Source organism: Lepidochelys kempii, chromosome 7 (genome assembly GCF_965140265.1).
Source record: "Lepidochelys kempii isolate rLepKem1 chromosome 7, rLepKem1.hap2, whole genome shotgun sequence".
In the NCBI taxonomy this organism is placed as follows: Eukaryota; Metazoa; Chordata; order Testudines; family Cheloniidae; genus Lepidochelys; species Lepidochelys kempii.
In genome coordinates, this window is record NC_133262.1 from 108083790 (window position 1) to 108105118 (window position 21329).

At 35.9% G+C, this 21329-nt stretch overlaps 1 protein-coding gene across 5 annotated transcripts in view; it reads right to left on the reverse strand.

Moving 5' to 3' along the window:
- Nucleotides 1-21329, reverse strand: part of WDR11 (WD repeat domain 11) — a 72653-nt gene that overhangs the window by 23511 nt on the left and 27813 nt on the right. For 3 of the 5 annotated variants that reach the window (XM_073354199.1, XM_073354201.1, XM_073354204.1), the window contains exons 7-13: nt 20302-20416; nt 18887-19082; nt 17527-17630; nt 16223-16402; nt 13166-13250; nt 7586-7692; nt 1189-1264 (exon numbers count right to left, since the gene is read on the reverse strand). In XM_073354199.1, the coding sequence (XP_073210300.1) occupies nt 1189-1264; nt 7586-7692; nt 13166-13250; nt 16223-16402; nt 17527-17630; nt 18887-19082; nt 20302-20416 (863 nt within the window). The remainder of the gene's footprint in view (nt 1-1188; nt 1265-7585; nt 7693-13165; nt 13251-16222; nt 16403-17526; nt 17631-18886; nt 19083-20301; nt 20417-21329) is intronic. The other 2 variants (XM_073354200.1, XM_073354202.1) reach the window with 1 other exon arrangement.

Below are 21329 nucleotides of genomic sequence, written 5' to 3' on the forward strand. Positions count from 1 at the left end.
AATCTGATCTCAAGACTACCTAGCTATAGAATTTATGCTCTCCCCCTACTGAAGATAATATTCTGCTGAGAACAAGGCTAGATTGTAAGGTCTTCATATTTGAATGCTTATTATATAATGAAAGCTGTCTGCTATATTAAACAAAAAATCTATAATAAAACATTTTATAGAATTATATTGAATCCAATATTGTTTAAATTATATTTACAAAGAAAAAAAAATCAGAAGACTTCACACCATAGTCCTGCAGTACATGGACATGGAATCTTCTAACTACTAATTCATTTGCCACTTTTGCCTTCCAAAACGTTATTCTTAAGGAATTTCCTGCCTTCATCCTGTGGAGAATTACAAGTCTCTAGTCCAGGATCTTTGCCTTCCCATAAGGGCATGTGCAGGTGCAGAGAAACCCTTCTAGAGTTAACTCCCTGTTTTCTGGGCAGTTTTCTGTCACACCACAGTTTGCAATTGACTTTTGCAAAGTAACTTTTTATGACTTGGATACACGCTGTTTCCTTGTTTTTTCACATTGTACATTTTAAAAGTAAAATTCACACTTTAATATTCTGTAAGCTATCAACTCTACCTTCTCCCTCAAACCGAAGGTATTATAGCCTCTTTCCTAACCCATCTTAATCTCTTGCCAGTCTAACTGTTTCTTTTTGGTCTCACCTAATAATCGTCTACATCTTCAGACTGAACCTGCTAATTTGTAATTGTGGTGGCAATTTCAGGGCCTAACTGTGTTAAATGCTGTGCAAAACACATGAAGATCGATGTGCAACCCTGACCTTCTGATTTTATTTAAGGTTTAGATTCTAAAAAGACCTTGAAACTCATGGAGAAACCCAAACTATGAAAAAATATTTCATAACAACCATTCTCTAGTGGCCCTGGACATCAAAATACAACTATTAGATGAAAATCCTCCTTAATTATTCTAGCCACCCAATGGCATTTTGAAGTTTGTGAAAACATCCATTACACAAACATTCACATTTTAATAAAAGCCTACAGTAACAAACATATGTTAAAAATAGATTATTTCCTTTGATTAATTTGCATATTCTTTTCCACCTTTTCCTTGTGCAGAGTCTTTCCTCATCCCAGTTTACTTCTGTCTGTTACAAGCATCTCCTGAAAATTCAATACTAGATAACACGAGCTTTACAAGGCTGATCTACTTACTTCAAATGAGACACCTTTATCATTTCAATGGCTGGTTCATCATTGCCTCTTTCCCCACGAAATGCAATGCTCCTGCCTAGAATACAGAAGTTATATGGGGAAAAAAAGAGAGGGGAATAAAAAATAGTAACCCCAAAGAAGTAAAACCCCTGTAATTGACCTGTCACATCCCCTGCTTCTCTATTCACATTGTTATTCATCTTTTATTTGCCTTCAAGACACTAAAACATAATATACTCTCTATTGCCTGAGAAAATACCCCACAACAATCTCACTTCCAGAGTGGAACAACTGGAATTAATGCATGATTGGCATTATGCAAATACTGACATCTCAGCGAGTTAGTTGAGTTGTGGCTCATAGACAATATTTCATATCTATTTAATGACTGCTCCACGAGGAAACCTTGAATGGATTTCAATTTTCATACCAAAAACATATTCTCCCCTTGTATTTTTTAACTCCTTTTGAATATAAGAAATGTATAAGTATTTCTCAAATGAAGTATTAACTTATTTACACTCAGTGAATCACTGCATTCCTGATGGCTTGTATGTGTAACTTTCAAAACGAAGTGATCACTGCTGAATACCAATAATGAAACTTGCTGTCCTTTCTCAGCAAAACTTTATATTACCTATACAACTGTCTAGTGTCATAGACTTAAAGGTGTTTTAAACAAAAGTGGCCCAGCCAACTCACAGTGCCCTACCCATAGGGTCAGATGAGGAGACATGGGATATTGGCGGAGGAGGGGGCGCATCAGATGGACAGAGTGGGGCACACAGGGCTGCTGGGGAATCACACAGACCGAGGTTCAGAAGGGCTAGTGTGGGGGACAGATTGGAGCAGAGGCACAGGAGCTTGTGAGGTGACAACATTGAGCCAGGGGCTAAATGGGAGTGGGGGTGCAGGGTCACATGGAGACAGGAGGGAGTGAGGGTGCAGGGACACACAGGGGCAGATGTACCCGACTGAATGAGAGAGGCTGGGGTCAGCCAGGGTCTGCATGGGGGAGGCTCCCCAACTCCCTAACTATCCCTCACCCTGAAAAAAACACCTGTTCCATACTTCTCCTACTCCCACACCCAACAACCCTCCAGGTTCACTCTGAGGCTCCTGTCCAGCAATTACTTCCCTCTCTGTTGGCTCCTCTCTCATCCCTGACTCCGCCAAGCCTTTGCATTGAGAGGTGCAGAAAATATGTTTCTGTATTGTAGTTTAAATGAATTATTACTCAAACTTCCATATTAAATATGCTTAGTAAGGAATCTGTCAAAAAAAAAAAAAAAAACATTTCCTGAACCTTTTTTGTTGTCTGTATTGTTACAGACATACTTGCTGACAAGTATTTTGAAATAAATTTCCAAAATAATTGAAACCGGCATGGTTATATTCTGTTATTTTGACAAATAAAATATGCAGAATTTTGTGTGCAGAATTTTTTGGTGCACAATTCCCCCAGAAGTACTTTTCCTATGGTTGCAGACTTCCTCCTTAGTTAAAATAGCCAAGCATGTATGGGGTATATGAAGTCAGCAGTGAATCATAAGCAGTAGAGCAAAAAGTCTGCCTGTGTGGAATATTAAAGTTTGTTTTCTTCATAACTGAAAAAATACCTTCAGGTTCTCTAAACATTCATTATTAATATACTAAAGATATAACGGCAACTTTAGCAAAAGGCACAACTGGGCTACATTTTTTCAACCCTCCATGCAGACTCTTTTTCTAGTGCTTACAGGTCTACTGATAAAATAGTAAATTGGGAAGTCCATGACTGCTACTCTAGGAAGCTACTAAAGGGACAAAAGGGGAAGGTTAGTCATTGTCAGCATCTGATAAAATCACAGCTAATTCAGTTTACTTGAGAACATAGCTGCTTATGGAAAGCTTGAGTCTTTTTATTACTTTTTTTTTTTTTGAAGTTGATGTTACTATTTAGGAATTTCTGTAGAATAAAAAGTTTAGTGGAAACCAAATTTCTTTTAGCTATAATGTCACAAATATATTTTCCACTTCTTTTCTCCTTACTGCTCATTTGGTTTTATAAAAGATTAAAAAAAATGCAATAGCAAAGTTAGATAAACAGCTATTTTGTGCAATGCCTTAGAAGTGCTTATAAAATTAGAAAAGTACTTTTATATCATTTTAAAAGTTGTTGCATGCTACATAAAGTAATTCAGAATTATTGGTGTGTTACAAAACTCAGGGTCTTCAATCAGAAATTAAATGGTTCTAGGTTTATACATTTTAAAACAATTTAAAATTAGTGAAAGTGCTTCCCATTCCTAGAAACTCTCTAATCTTCCAAATTAAATTGCTCTGTATTGTGCAACCGTTAAACTCAAAGATCACAGATGCATTTTTCACCCATCTGAGCCCTCGGTGTTTGATAGTTTGACAACTAGGCCAAAGAGCTTTCAACAGACAATTTACTAACAAGCTGATTAGAAAGAACTTGCAATGCATTGTTTTAAACTGTCTCAACTCTCCACAACTTAGTGTTAAAATATCTATTACATATATACAGCAAGTTTATTTTCAAAAAGTATTTTTAAATAATAACCTTATATAAAAACCAAGAATGAACATTAATTTCAGTAGAATATCAGCTTATAATGTAGCATCATACATGTGTCACAAACTAGATTTTTACTTTAAAGTAAAACTATACCATAAACCATCACATTTTGGGGTATCATTTGTTTCCCCAGTAACTTTGATATCAAACATGCTTATTTTGTAAGTAGGGAGTTAATGGCAGAGGGATCTTCAATGGACTGTAGGGGACGTTCACAGTGCCCAGGGGAGGGGCGAATACAAAAGCCCATGCATGGTGGAGTGGCTGCCCTCTCCACTCCCAGCTCCACTGTCTTCTCACTGGCTGACAAACCAACTAGCCAGTTGGCTCTTGTGGGCCACCACCTCATTTTAAGCCTCTTGTGCCTGCCAGCAACCATGTTCATTGCTGGCCTGAATGGATAAGGTAAAAGGGACCAACTTTCAGAGTTAAAGGAGATCCAGGATTTTTCTGGTTGTCCTTTTGCCTGTGGGGAAAAAGGAGAGACCTGAAGTCTTTGCAGACTGAGGCCCTCTCTTGGTAACCTCTACTGCCCCACAAGTGGCAGGAGGTAGAGATTCAGAAGTGAGCTCAGTCCTAAGGGTGAGCCTAAGTGGGTCTACTCTGAGTTACTGGTTATATGTAGGGCTGTTAATTAATCGCAGTTAACTCACGCGATTAACTACAAAAAATTAACTGTGATTAAAAAAATTAATCATGATTATTAGCACTGTTAAACAATAGAATACCAATTGAAATGTATTAAATATTTTGGATGTTTTTCTACATTTTCAAATATATTGATTTCTATTACAATACAGAATACGAAGTGTACAGTGCTCACTTTATATTATTATTTTTATTACAAATATTTGCACAGTAAAAATGATAAATAAAAGAAATAATATTTTTCAATTCACCTCACACAAGTACGGTAGTGCAATCTCTTTATCGTGAAAGTATAACTTACAAATGTAGATTTTTTTGGGTACATAACTTCACTCAAAAACAAAACAACGTAAAACTTTAGAGCCTACAAGTCAACTCAGTCCTACTTCTTGTTCAGCCAATTGCTAAGACAAACAAGTTTGTTTACATTTACAAACCTGGCTGCTTCTTAATTACAATTTCACCTGAAAGCAAGAACAGGTGTTCTCACAACACTTTTGTAGCCGGTGTTTCAAGGTATTTACAAGCCAGATGTGCTAAACATTCATATGTCCCTTCACGCTTCGGCCACCATTTCAGAGGACATGCTTCCATGCTAATGAAGCTCATTAAAAAAATAATGCATTAATTAAATTTGTGACCGAACTCCTTAGGGGGAGAATTGTATGTCTCCTGTTCTGTTTTACACACATTCTGCCATACATTTCATGTTATAGCAGTCTCGGATGATGACCCAGCACATGTTTGTGGTAAGAACACTTTCACAGCAGATTTGACAAAACGCAAAGAAGGTACCAGTGTGAGATTTCTAAGGAAAGCTATAGCACTCTACCTAAGATTTAAGAATCTGAAGTGCCTTCCAAAATCTGAGAGGGATGAGGGGTGGAAAATGCTTTCAGATTCTTAAAAGAGCAACACTCCAATGCAGAAACTACAGAACCCGAACCACCGAAAAAGAAAATCAACCTTCTGCTGGTGGCATCCGACTCCAATGATGAAAATGAACATGTGTCAGTCGGCTCTGCTTTGGATTGTTATCGAGCGGAACCCATCATCAGCATGGACGGATATCTTCTGGAATGGTGGATGAGGCATGAAGGGACATATGAATCTCTAGTGCATCTGGCACGTAAATATCTTGCGACGCCAGCTACAACAGTGCCATGTGAATGCTTTTTCTCACTTTCAGGTGACATTGTAAACAAGACGTGGACAGCATTATCTCCTGCAAATTGTAACCAAACTTGTTTGTCTGAGCGATTGGCTGAAGTAGGACTGAGTGGACTTGTACGTTCTAAAGTTTTGCATTGTTTTATTTTTGAATGCAGTTATTTTTCTCCATAATTCTACATTTGCAAGTTCAGCTTTCATTATGAAGACATTGTACTACAGTACTTGTATTAGGTGAATTGAAATATACTATTTCTTTTGTTTTTTAAAGTGCAAATATTTGTAATCAAAAACAAATATAAAGTGAGCACTGTACACTTTGTATTCTGTGTTGTAATTGAAATAAATATATATGAAAATATAGAAAACATCCAAAAATATTTAAATAAATTGTATTCTATTATTGTTTAACAATGCGATTAACCACGATTAATTTTTTTAATTGTGAAAAAATTTTAATTGCTTGACAGCCCTAGTTATATGGTATGGGAATCATTAAGAAAGGGATTAATAATAAGACAGAAAATATCACGTTGCCTCTACATAAATCCATGGTATGCCCACATCTTGAATACTGAATGCAGATGTGGTCGCCCCATCTCAAAAAAGACATATTGGAATTGGAAAAGGTTCAGAAAAGGGCAACAAAAATTATTAGGGGTATGGAACGGCTAACATCTGAAGAGAGATTAATAAGACAGGGACTTTTCAGCTTGAAAAAGAGATGACAAAGGGAGGATACAATAGATGCCCATAAAATCATGACTGGTGGGGAGAAAGTAAATAAGGAAGTGTTATTTACTCCTCTCATAACACAAGAACTAGGGGCCACCAAATGAAATTAATTGGCAGCAGAAAAGTATTTTTTTTCACACAGCGCACAGTCAACCTGTGGAACTCCTTGCCAGAGGATGTTGTGAATGCCAAGACTATATAACAGGGTTCAAAAAAGAACTAGATAAATTCATGAAGGATAGGTCCATCAATGGCTATTAGCCATGATGAGCAAGATGGTGTCCCTAGCCTCTGTTTGCCAGAAGCTGAGAATGGGTGACAGAGGGCAGATCACTTGATGATTGCCTGTTTTGTTCATTCTTTCTGGGGCACCTGGCATTGGTCACTGTTGGAAGACAGGATACTGAGCTAGATGGACTTTTGGTCTGACCCAGTACGGCAGTTCTTATGTATGGTAGGAGCCCTGTAACCCTCCACCAGACTCAGTTAAATGTCTGATATGTGACAGCAGGGGTTGGGGATACATAACACCTCTTCCCACTGTTAAAATAACAAAGTTGTGGCTTGCTGTTTAAAATCTATTCTGCGTGTCTGTCGTTCATGTGCCTGTGTGTCCTGATCAAAGAACCTTTTCTTGTTTATAAACCAATAGCTCTATAAACTCAGATTGGGATCTGAAAGTTGAGTTCTGCTCTTTCAAATAAGGTCACAGGCTCTTTAGGCCAAATTCTGCTCTCAGTGACCTGGCGTGTAGTACAATAATTATGCATTCACTGATGTGTATCATTAAAGGGTTCGGCACCATTTCAGCTGCACATGGCATAAATGCAAGTTTAGATCAAGACAAACCACTTTCAGCACCATTTCAGAAATCCATGGATAAAATACATCTGGAGACAGTCTTATCCACGGCTACATAACAACTGGTGCTCAACATGTTTTGTCTTGGCTGACGCAGTGCTGACTCTGTTGCTGATAAGTGGTAATTCTTCTAGGTTGGACCAAACCAGAGATATTTGAGCAAACCTCCTACCTTCAGTAAGTTTGCACAGATCTGACAGGCACTTACCCCTGTGGTTGGACAAGGAAGAACAGAATCAGCTCATTTCCTTTTAGATATGTTATCTCTGCCATGACAACAGGATAAAGCATAATTTATTTGTCACTGAAGTCAGATACAAATCTGGGTATGCCCCAACAAGCAATTCTGTCACAGCCACTTTCCCAAGCATAATCTATACAGATGTCTCACGAGAGACTAACCTGTTGGAAGATCAACCAGCTGCAGTTCATTCCTTACCAATCCCAAATTGTTGGGCGTTGATGTGGCAAAGGAAAGAAAACCAGTCAAGCTTGTCCACTCAATGCCCCTGTCACCAGAATAGAGTACATGGAGCAAATTAGCAGAAATTTTTGAGAGCCTAGAAAATGTTCTAGATTAGTGCAGAATTACTCTATAGCTTATTCTACACTTTGAAACAAATACATAGCTAATTTTCTATATTTTACAGAAACTTTTTTATTTAAACAAAATGTGAAAAGCAGGATACATGTGCATTTACATGTATGATAAAAATAAAAAAAATGCAGTTATCAAGTGATATTAATGCAAGATCTTTATTTTCAAACAGCGTTAGACACAATTTTCTTGACACAGTCTCTTGTTGGGTCAAGAAGACGTTTTGATCGAGGAACAGTAGGAAAGTTTTGCCCAAAATCTCAAGCTATGGCTGTAACTACAAGGAGCAGAACATGTTCACCACAGTGTAGAAGTGGGCCATAAATGTAGGCCATATGAAACCCAGACGTTTGATATGAGAACATCCTGTTCTATCTGGCACACAAAGTTGTGTGGGTAAACAGATCAGTCCAGGACAGCCAGGATGGATTTGCATGCTTCTAAGCAGCCAGGAATTAGTAGAGGTGGTAACATTCCCTTCCTATCAACATCAAGGACACAGGAAGAGAGAGGAGAGAGTGAATAACCAAACAGATTTGAAAAATGCCCCATACAACAAGTATGATGACCTGACAAACTCCAGTCTCATGTAAACATGTAACATTTTGTGTTTGCATATAAGCAGTTAGTATATTATAGGGAATATTCTGAAATGGTTGGGAGGTGGATTAGGAGGCCCAACAAATCTTTGTTGTTGCCAAATTCTATTCTATGATTTAATTTAATTGTATTATTTCTTCAAAAGTTGTTGTACATTATAGAAACACCACAGAGTAATTATAATTCATTATTATTCCCAGTGGCCATTTTCAGTCATCTTTAAAAGAACAGAAGCATGTTCTAGATTTTTAGTCATCAGCTCAGACTTATCAAATAAGTATTAGTTTTACTGCTGTTCCCTTTTATGCCATTTGGCCATCTGTCCATGTTAATAATGATCTAGTGAATCCCATGACACCCAGATTAACTAAGAATTTCCCTCCCTTTATAAATGCTTGCACTGCCGAAGCAATATAATTATTTGTTATTGTCATATGCATATATTAACCAATCTTGAAGAAACTAATAATTCATTGCACTAATTAAGACAACTGTTCTAGTTTTAATACAGCAAATCAGTAATGACGTCTCATTTGCTGGAATATTTCCTTTCTACAAAACTTTGTCATAAAACTACTATCAATTTATCTGATGCAATTAAGAGTTACACTAAGCTGGTTTTGTAGACTACATCTATTTGTTAAAATGTAAGGTTCATGGATTTTGTATAAATAGCACTTTTTAGAAGCTATTTTACCATTAAAGTCTATAGCTCTGATCAATGCGCACTTTCAAGGGAAATGAAGATTTTGATCACTGGAGTTATAAGTTCTTACAGTTTTTAAATCCTTAGGTGGATAACAAGCTGAATCTAGCCAGGGAAGGAATACTGTCACTTTACAGTAGACTTATTATCACAAAGAAAAAAAGCCAAAATTAATGTGATTTTCAACCCCAAATTTTTATTTTTTCCACACACTTTGATTTTTTATTTTTTCCACACACTTTTGATTTTTCCACACACTTTGCTGACAAAATCAGTTTGTGCATTTAAGGTGCCAACATGTAAGAATCTCAGTAATGGTAACAAAATATTTCCTTCGAGGAAGGTTAATAAAGAGAAGCTGAAAAGGTGCTGAATTTAATATGCCCCAACAACACTTTCAGCAGAACTGTATCCATTGCCTTGTATATAGGCAAGGCGTCTTCCTGCTTTTTTTTCATAGGTATTTGACCATTATGAGAGAGAATGGACCCAATGTGTGGAATTTTTTTTATTAACGGGTATCTAAAATTAAGTTATTATCAATTTCGCATCAGAACATAATTAAAGCATTTAATCAATTTAATCTTTATATCATTTAAAAATAAATTCTTCACTAAAATTCAACATTTATGAGTTCCGAATTAGTATTTTTACCTAGAGTAATAGAATGCTAATGCATTAACTCAAAATTGATTTATAGTATATCATATATTACATATAAATGAATCATTGGAAAGGACAGCTCTTGCTTTTCTAAACTGAAATATGGCGAAGTGAAAGCTTCACATTGATACTTGAATCCAACACATATTATGCCAATTCTGGTCATTCGGAGCATAACTGTCCAACACAAAACTAGCAGTTTGACATTGTCCAACAGCAGCTCAGCAAAATATTTCTAGAAATCCGTGGACAAGCTATTGGAAATTAATTTTCATAATTGTGACAGAATTCTCTCTTCTGAAATGTGTCAAACACCTGAAGAGAATACTAGTTAGGCTTCAATGCCATCAGGAACCAGCAAAGAACACAGTATGTTTCTACGTAGTACATTTTCATGCGATGTAAGCTGGGAGTAGAGAGAGGAGTAAAATACCATTCTCAAAGAGCCACTGTATCTCAAATGACAAGCAGACTATCACTATACAAATTGTTTGCCCACACCAGTATAAGTTGCCCTCCATTTTATTCTCTAATCCAACATTAAAAACCCAATATACAATAGTGCCATGTTTGAGGAAGCAGTATCATCTTTTTGCTTCGTCTGACTGTGGAAGGTTTAGTAATATGAATAATAAATAACTGTTCAACACAGATAAGTTTAATTACATGCCTTGAATAAAATACATTCAGAGATTTTAGCTAGCAGTCTTTCCACAAAAACATACATATTTGCAAAATTAAAACCCAAAGGGTATTTACATGCATATCTTCTACAAGAACACTTCCATTCTCCAGAAAATTTAACCATTATTATTTGTATTGCAGTAGCACCTAGAGACCAGAGTTGGCATCAGGCCCCCATCACATTAGCACAGTACAGATGTAAAAGAAAGACCGTTCCCATGCCAAAGTGCTCCAAACTTTAATTCAGCTATTTTCTAGAGGGCACTGTAAGCTAGGTTGGCGCTTCGCTGCATGCTAATATGCTATCTATTATAAGTGGAGTGCATGGGATGTCTTTCTCTAAATTGTACATTTTCAGTTAAAAAAAAAATCAGAAACCTTTACCTATTTTAGAGATTAAGTAAGAGTTCATACTAAAGGAAAATTTCCTGTATTCCAGGCATTTTAATTCACTGCAAAGATTAATGTGCAATATCTTACATTGCTTAATCATTCCCTTGAAGTTGTTAGAATTGGATACGAAATATCTCCTACATTATTAAAAATTAAATCAAGAGATCGAAGCTAGTCTCTTAGAGCTCTGCCTACACAATAAATGATGCCTATCACCATTAAGTAACATTTATGATAGTTTTAGTTTAGTTCAAAAACATACCGAGCAATAAGCAGTTAACAGAAAAATGTTACATTATCAAACTTCTAAAATATATAAGTATAAGAAGTTTGAGGAGTTAAAAGCCCTTGCCAGTGATCTTTTAAGTCTCCATAAAATTAAAACAATTTAAATCAAAATAAAATACACATTGATGTAATATATAAAAAATAATTCTAAAAAAAAAAAAAGTTTAATTCCCCTGCCATCCATCGCCATATCTTTAGTAGTCCAATGTGGATTCATGGTTTCCTTATCTTTTACATTAAATTTTCCCAATTAGGAATCTCTCATTATGTTGTTTACTTTATAAATATGATGAACTATATTTTTCAGAAGATGCAATATTAATCATACCCATGTCTGAATCTTTTATAACTATAACATAAGCACTTCCAATTTTCTAATGCTTCTACTAACCCTTTTAAGAATATTTTTGTAGGTCCACATTTTATTGATGCATCATTAAAACAAATACAACTAAAGTTTAAGTGGGAATATAAAATTTCATATTAGATGGATAAATTGATTTTTTCTATTTATGATACAAAAGCACTAAGGATTAAAAAAAGCCCAGCACTAGTATCCATTCATTATTAATGGAAGAAAAGATGAAAATAACTTTTCTGAAAGTTATGCTTTCAACATGCATACGAAACTGTATAATAGAGTAGTTTAGCTTTAATGAGAAGCCTTTTAAAATGTTTTTAAAAACCATATATGTAATATGTTAGCAATGGTTTTTAATTTTAAATGCTATAATCATGTTAATGAAAACTAAAAAAGCAGGATTTAGTAACCTCTTGGGTTTCATAACAGAATACAAAATGATAATAATTTCAAAACCAGTTGTTAGTAGGAAAAGAAGAAAAATCAAATGAAGATTAAAACAGATATCAAGTCCCTATAATGTCTATTAATCACACCACAAGTTCATTGGTGGAAGAGCCAAAACAGGGTTATTGAATAGCAGTTAGTACTCATTCTGTTATTCATATATTTCTTATGTGTTTGTACAATGCAGGGGCCAATCCTAATCAGGGCCTCTGGGCACTACTGAAATCTAAATCAGTGGTTTTCAACTTGGGGTCTGCAGACTAAGCTTTCCCAAGGGGTCTGCACATCCATTTTAAAATTTTTCAGGGGTCCTCAAATGTGATCTAAATAATCAATAGTAATAATAAATATTTTATTCCCTCCACTAGTATGGATCCTGAATTTGGTATTCAGACACATCCTCCTGATTATGGTCTCAAATTGCAGTGTGGGAGGTCTTGGTTGGATATTAGGAAAAACTATTTCAGCAGGAGGGTCCTTAACCACTGGAATGGGATACCTAGGGAAGTGGTGGAATCTCCATCCTTAGCGGTTTTTAAGGCCTGGCTTGACAAAGCCCTGGCTGGAATGATTTAGTTGGGGTTGGGTCCCACTTTGAGCAGGGGGTTGGAATAGATGACCTCCTGAGGCCTCTTCCAACTCTAATCTTCTATGATGATTCTATGATTACTCTTCATGTGCCATATATTTATATGGCATTATATATCTATAAATAAATGATGTCAGCTCTTTATGCTCCTTATTAAAAATATCTAAATATTACATGCATTGTGTCTTACAATTTTTTAAGATCAACTGCTTTTAATTCAGTTTGTACTAAAATTCTATCATCAGCAGTTTCAGCTTAATATGAATGAAAAAACAAACAAAATGAACTTTAATAAATGGAGTGGAATTAGTTCCAATGAGAAAAGGAACATGAATAGTAAAAGCCATATAAATCAGACATTGTAATAAAGTTTATCATGTTAGAAAGAATTCTCTGTCCTACAATGTTCTAGAGAAAATGCAAACAGCCAATGTTCATCCTAGATCAAAAAGCACATTAGTTACTAATTCAAATATTTATAGTTCAATGCAGTGTCCAATCTAATTTTCACAAAGAGGTATTGGTTTTGCAGAGCAAAAAATTCAACGGGGTAATTTTCTTGTGTGTCAAAATGACTGCATTGCTTATGGAATACTAAATACTATAATTCTTATCCCCCCCAAAGGATTAGCAAGAATTAAAAACAAACTCACTTGACTTCGCAGGAATGGATACTTAACTCCTTGTGTAAAAGTCCAGTGGTAAGATTATACACTAAAACTGAGCCATTGCTTGTACCTATAAAAAGTCATTTGTATTTTAGAAAAAAATATATATGCAGAGCAGCTTTTGCAGTAATTTTTAAAAATGAAAACACAAGAGTCACAGCTACTTCAAATGATTTAATCTATAAATAATTCACATTTCCAGCAAGAAGTGGGCACTTTGATTTTTAAGGGGCTAAAGTTTAAATCCTACTTCAAAAATTGTAAGGTTCCAGTTTATGCCAGGAAACATTAGGTCTTCCAACTTTTAGAATTTGCTGAAGATTTGGGAACAAAGATGGAGGGTTTTTTTTATTACATAAAAGCATGTTCACTAGATACGAAAGTACCAGATACTTTTACTACAAAGGAGAGTTGCTGAATCATATGCAAAGATAAATTGGTTTCCTCAATAATCCAGAAGGAGCAACATGGCAAATTTTCATTAATCAATATTTACAATTCTGCTTTCTCTTCTTTGAAAAAAACCATTTCTGTTTTAAGCTACAAACCAATAAATGTATTAAGAGCTTCTAGCTTAAACCAAAAAGAAAAGGAGTACTTGTGGCACCTTAGAGACTAACCAATTTATTTGAGCATAAGCTTTCGTGAAGTGAGCTGTAGCTCACGAAAGCTTATGCTCAAATAAATTGGTTAGTCTCTAAGGTGCCACAAGTACTCCTTTTCTTTTTGCGAATACAGACTAACACGGCTGTTACTCTGAAACCTAGCTTAAACCAATTAGATCAAAAAACTTCATGGATAATGAAGTTTATAATTTTCTACTTCGTGTAGTTGACAGACTCTCTGGGTTTTTTTCTTAATAGTAAACCCAGTAGAAATATTGCCTTTTTCCCCTCTAACAGGGTTGCTATGGGTATAGATACGGAAAAGACAGTCTAAAGCCGTGGTTCTCAACATGTACCCCAGGGAATATGCAGAGGTCTTCCAGTGGGTATGTCTTCTTATTTAGATCAGAATTTCTCAACCTGGAAGCCGCAGGCCCCATCAGTCTCACAAGATGGGTTTAGGGAAATGGTGGGCAACCAGCGGGCCGCACGCAGCCTGTCAGGGTAATCTGCTGGCGGGCCATGAGACAGTTTGTTTGCATTGACGGGGCCGCATGTGGATTACCCGCTGATTAGGGTTTAGGGGGATTGCAAGTGCAGGGTAATTGTCTAAGACCCCACGCCACAGGGGTTCCCACGAAGCTAAGTTACTTGCTTCAGACCCGTTGCTTGGGCTCAGGCTTCAGAGAAGGCTCAAAAGTGAAAAACAGGCTCAAGTATCACACTGAAATATAAGTACAATATTTATATTCCAATTGATTTATAATCATATGGTAAAAATGAGAAAGTAAGCAATTTTTCAACAACAGTGACACTTTTTTTATTTTTTGATGTCTGATTTTGTAAGCAAGTAGTTTTTAACTGAGGTGAAACTTGAGGTACGCAAGATACATCAGACTCCTGAAAGGGGTACAGTAGTCTGGAAAGGTTAAGAACCACTGGTCTAAAGAATAGGATGAAAGACTGGTGCTTAAAGAACACACTCTTGGTGTACAGCAAATATTATCCTATACTGCTGAATGCATTTTATAGCTACATATTAGTTTCTTAATCTTTATATTTCACTCTTGGAACAAATACTAAGGCAAAGCTATAGTGGAAGGATTAGATATTTGTCAGTAAACACTGATTTGCTATATACACATAAATCAACGAAAAAATATTTCCATCAATAATAGAAATTTACAGGTAGGAAAAGAAAAAATGCTGCTTGAGAACTCAGTTTGATTTAAAGATATTTACAATACATATTTTTGACATGTGATGTTGATAATTTGGTGTTTTAATGGTAATAAAGCTTTCTTAATCTCAAAAAGTCTACTGTCATTACATAATTATTGGATGACATTATTTGCAATTGTGCTAAGGGACTAAAACAGGATTTATTAGGAGGAGGATTTACAAATTTCCAGAGTGAAATCCCATGTCAGAGAACTGGAATGGTATAAATAGCCCCCCAAATGCCCAGTTGTGGCCACAGGAGGATTCCCCAGCACAGACGTTGTGACAGACAACCATAAGCTGCCTTCTGAAGGTCCCTTTGCAATCCCTGGGAAAGGAAGTAGAATGGGAATGTTGGGGGCTGGACTCCAGCATACCATGTTGCAGAGACTCCAGGCAGTGCTGAAGTCCATAGGGCAGCCCAGGGAGGTTGCTGTAATTTAGCCAGGCCCCAAGGGTTTTCTAAATTATGCTGGGAGTTACTTCAGCCACAGAAGTCGTCAAGAATCAGGGTCCAGTCTTGCAAACATTACAGTGTGTTTCAGGCCCCAGTCCTGCAACTGGCTCCACTCAGGCAGATGCCTGAGCCTGCCTGGAACCCCAGTGAAGTCACTGGTGCTATGCACTAGCACAGGTGTCTTGCCAACATGGAGCCTGTTGAAGGATCAGAGTCTAAATAGCAAGGGTTTGCAAGATCAGGCCTTAGATGCCAATCACAGCAGTATCAAGATGCTTTAGGTCAGAACCAGATATGGCAAGGAAAAATAATGGCATGGTTAAAATTAAGTATATGCTTAGTTACTCACTTGAATCGGGGCCTTAAGGCATGTATTAAGCTCATTAATTCATTTTGGACAAATGGCATACAGAAATGAATTTTTAGGAGGGTTTGGAATGAGGAGCAATCACTGCCTTACAGAACAAATTTTGGAAAAGTATCCATGAACAGAGGGCAACATGGAAGACAGAAATACCACCAAAATACCTGTTTCTAAGCACAAGACAGCCAAACCACTTAAATTTACAAGCTGCACCACATATGCCCAAAGTTGCTGGCAGCAAAACTATGCAAAAAATATTTCTAATGAAAGTTACTAAAATGGCCACTGCTTTGGACTGGATGCACAGTATTAAAAATAGACTGAAATTATCCTTGGTTTTGTACATCCTTCACACGTAAGTACAAAACATCAAGCACACCATTCAGAGTACTTACCAACAGCTAAGAGAGGCTGATACTGTTTTATGTTTTTTGTGGTTAGAGGTGGACACATACGGATAGCAAATGGAGGCAAAGGAAGTCCTGAGAGAAGCCCCGTCAGCAGGAATTTGAGGTGCACTTCTTGAAAGAAATAATTTTTTAACTGTTCTTCACCAGTAACTGCACCTTGTCCTGCTTTATATTTAAAAAAAAAAATAGAAAATGAAGCTTCTGTAAGCATTGCATTTTAATCTGACAGTAGATACATACTTACCAGCTGCTTACAAAATAAGGCAATTAATTATCAATAAATGTATGCAGTAGTAACTTTTATTTAAAGAGGCATTCAATATTGTTGCAATAGACACAGGCAGAACTATCTTCAGGAGACTTACATTTCAGCTGGTAATTTCTTAAGTCTCAAACCTCTTACCTCCACCTGCCCCCACTTTTATCTTTAGGAACTCAAATATGTAAACTTTGTAGATTCTGATCTATTTCCATAAATTCAGAAATGGCTTCATTTTTGTCTTTTAGAGTTCAAAGGTGTTTTGCACATGATTAGTCCATTTGGAGAGAAAAAGAAGAGCCAATTCTGGAAAGTTACTACCGTATATACTCCACTTCTAGAGATTAAGTGCACTTGCACAGTAGTTAGGTTAAAGACAGAAGAAAAATAGAGCTTGATTCTGTTGCCCTATGCTTTGCACAGCCATTTACGCCAATGCAAAGCAGTTGTAAGAAAGGTACCAAATCAGAATGGCACTGACGTAAATGACTACACAATATGCAGATAATGGAGAATCAGGTCCTAAGTGTCCATCCTTAATGCTCCAAATCATATCAAGTTATCGAAAAGAAGGGTTTTTTGAACAGTGGTCTGCTGAGGGTGAAAATTCATTCAAGTGCAGTATATCTTTATACCATGTCGGGAATGGGTGCACAGGTCACATCTCACAGTCAGGGTATCTCTGCACTGGATTTGAATAGGGCTATTCCAGTGAATCCAAATTGTCACACACGTGATTCATAGGAGCTGTAACCATTATTTCCAGATATACAAAGGTTCTCCTGCTACTGAAATGTTGTTTATTTTCCCAACATTACATTTTTAAGAGGAGCACATACAAGGTATGTTGTCTTCATGTCATAGAAAGATTAATTGAATATTTTCTTTAAAAAACAGAAATGCTGTTCAGTTTTTCAACATCACAACTCAAACTCTGAATCTAGCTTCAGTATTTACATATAATCCATAAACCATAAGATTTTCTCTTTAGTTTTAAAAGACTACCTCTAAAATTGTTTGTAACGCTTACCTATCATGTTATCCAATGAAAGATCTGGAAGTTTATTTTGGAATGCTCCTACAGGAATTCCACAGAAAGCAACTGGTGAATACAAAGGTGATGCACTTGAATTGCTTTAAAGGAAGAAAAAAAGTTGTGAACGCAAAATGGCATGGCTGTTTGCTTGATGCACTTGGTTCTGTTTTTTCCCTGAACTGTTCTTTCAAATGTCACTTAAATGCCCTGCTACTTATTATCTGCAACATTATTTTGGTGATTTTCCATATACAATCTCACCAATATATGGCAATTATCCAGAGATAATTGCTTTGAGTTAGCATGTCTCATCTTCCATATACACATTTTCTAACCAATCCTCTTTGCTTTGTATTTGTGACTAGTTACCCCAATGTAGTTCTTGTTCTGAACTGACATCCAAAATTTTATACATGCATTTTTCCTGTACTATTCCTATTTTAACACTAAGTTAATCAGTGCAGTAGCCACAGACCTCAGATCTAGAAAAAGTATTAATACACAGTTTAGAACATTGTAGCAACATAATTTTAGAACGTGGTTACATCAGAATATTCCCTATCCCAACCCCTTTTTAACTGACTCAGTACTCAAATGCCTTATAGCAATGGATCAAATTCAGAAAAGTAGCTGAACAGTGGTGTAAAAACCACCCTCCTTAAGCCATCTAAGGACTTGTCTATGCAAACATTTAGTTTGCAACAAGCTGGAGCATGAAACTACCACTAGCCTGAGTGGATTAATAAACCACACCTAAGGAGGGCTCTTGTTACCAGACTTATGAAAGCCTCTTTTTTGAGTTTAATGAGGAGCCAAGAGGGGAACTATGGGGAGGGGTGCTTATAGGACTGCCCCAAGGCCATGAGGGGGCTCCTGGGAAGAGGACGTTCCCTGACACCTATTAAAAAGTGTTCTAATTTCCAGACTATTTTGGCAGTCCTTTCTTCATCCAATCAAAACACACAGGTCTTTTCTTCAGGAAAACAGTTTTGTCTAAAGAAAGCTAAATGACAGTGTTCAGGGTAGGAAGGAGGGATAAAGCTGAAGGAAAATTTTCCTTGAAAAAAATGTTAATGTTGGTCTCTACAGTATTTTTGGATACCTTCCCATTTGCAAGACAATTTTTTTTTTAAAAAAAAAAGAAAGGGGGGAGGGAGGAGGGAAAAAAATCCCTCAAAACACAAATGAAATCTAAAGCCCTTTAGTTAATTATAACTATTTTAATCCTCCTACTGCACATAAATTTTCAAGAAGCATGACTCAGTGTTACCGTTATATCACATCACATAATGTGATTAAGTGCTTCGTGTAAATACAATTAAACAACAATGTAACGGAAACATAATACAATTACCTGTTACGTAAATTTCTGCCAGAAATGGTAGACTTCAGTTCCCATATCATCACCCTGCCATCACTGACTATGAGAGCAGTAGAGTTCTCATTCACTGGGCAGCACACCATACTGAATGGGCGAACTGTCTTTGTCACCCTGATTGCATCAGACTGACTTCGTAAGTCATAAATCAGCTCCTGAACTGGATCTGGATCTGTAATATCAATGTACCAAGTATAAGCTGCATAACATTCAGACCCAAAAACAGGATACTATTCTTGGAGGGTAATATGGTTAAGTGGGAAGAACAATTTACTTTATTGTTAAGATTTACAGAATGTTCATAGGAAAACAAGTTTTTATGAAAGAAAATTAGAAATTAAACACATTTTCACTTCTAACATATACAACGGGTGGTCTTAAATTCTATCCTTTTACTTTGAAAATGGGTAATTCCATCAAAATTTTTCAAACGTTATAAACATGACTTCTCTATTTCCAAAACTTCTCTTCAAAATAAGTAAAAGAAAGGTGTCCTCTAGATTAGTAAGCAGATAGTGAAATAAGATCTCTAAAATACGCTAACTCAAAAGCCAATTTGCCTTGGGACATCCTCCTCTCTCCCTAATCTAAAATACATTTCTGACATGCTTGTAAAATTGGAACAAGAGAACGTGATGCCAATAGCAGCTCACTAAAAACACACAAACTACAAAAGCCTATCGAAAGACCTTATCAGAAACACCACTTACTCTCCACGGATTTTAAAATTTACAGCATTAAGCATGTATATAGAGTTAGCTTATGCCCTTTATTCCCTGTTTAATTTAATTAAAACATTTAACTGAGTAATATTCTGTTACACAACCAATGATAGAAGTTTAGTAACTTAGAACTGGAATTACGGTATTATATTAGTTGATCCCAATTTACATTAAACTGTAATAAACTCTTCAGAGCAAATTGCTTCCAAAAACTTGTGTATACACATAATAATGCATTTAGAAACATAAGCATCTTTTGCTTTGTCCACAGACACGGTAAAGCAAATTAAATACCATTTATTGGGACTTTCCCTACAGATTTGATTATTAAGATGATTCATAATTTAAAAAGATTATTTATTCAGCAATTAAAGGATTTTCAGGATATTCAGGCTCTTATCTTGCATTAAAAGCCAAGGGAATTTAGAATTAAGTTGGAGAAAACAGTGGAAATTCAATTAATTTGAAAAAAAAAAGACAAGAAAACACATGACCAACCATCACAAAAAAAAAAAAAAAAAAAGGCAAATACAGTTTATTGTAAGACCCAGGTTTTAATGTTTTTCAGAAAAAGTGCTTGTATTTGAAAAAAATAAATTGAAATTTAGGCCAGAGGAGCTGATTTTGACATCATACTCAGTTTTGATCATTTATTGGCACCAAACTCACCTGGATCCTCATTTGATGTACCAGTTATACTAATGTTAGATCTGCGAACTCTTAAAGTTATACAACCATTCTCGTGTAGACAAAACAAACCATCACGCTGAAAGCATGGAATTACCTATATGAACAGATGTCAAAAAGCATTGAATTACACACAAGATCACTTAGTGTGCAACTTATGTTAATATGCATCAGAAGGTGCTCACTCATTTATATTGAAGGAGTTACTAAAGAACATATCACTAAGGAACTATTTAAATCAATTTATCTAGTTATATTACCTGTAAAAAAGCACTGTAATGGAGATTTCAGTCCCCTGTGCAAAAAGTCCAGGACCTCATTTAAGCAAACTCAGTGGCAGTCTTTAGTTTAAAAAAAATATATAAAAAATTCGCACTTCAACAATGAGATTTTCAGCATAGGTTTTCTTTTAAACCGTGTTATAAAATTATTCAGCATAGGAACTTTATTTTTAGAGCTATTTGAATAATTATATTATAAATATTTGTGAATAAAGCCTCAGTTCCTTGTAATTTGGGATTACATATTATTCATGAGTAGCCAGACAACTGCTGGGTATTCACAGAAATGTCTGCAAATCCTAAGAATTCCACGAGTTTAAGCACCAGGAACTATCATCCAAATGGAGTAATTGGAATGCCTTTTAATATAAACTTAGCAATTTAAAATAAGGAGTCATCATGTGAACAATCAGCTCTGTGTAGACCACATTTTGAGAACTTCTCTTTTATAGCATCATCAATATCTTTGGAACTAAACTGGGAAAATCAATTGATGGTTCAAATGACACTGGTACAGGTGAAATCAGTCGGCTTATGAGGAATTCTATGCTTTTCTTTTTAGGGGATTGGAGGGAGGGCATTCTTTCCACATGTACATACACAATTGCACTCACATTTGTTTTAGCTGATATTTTGCTCTACTTTTTCTCTAGTCCCAGGAATTCATGATTCCATAAGAGCAAACAGGCTTCAATAAGACCATAGACTTGATTTAGCTACCTAATCAAG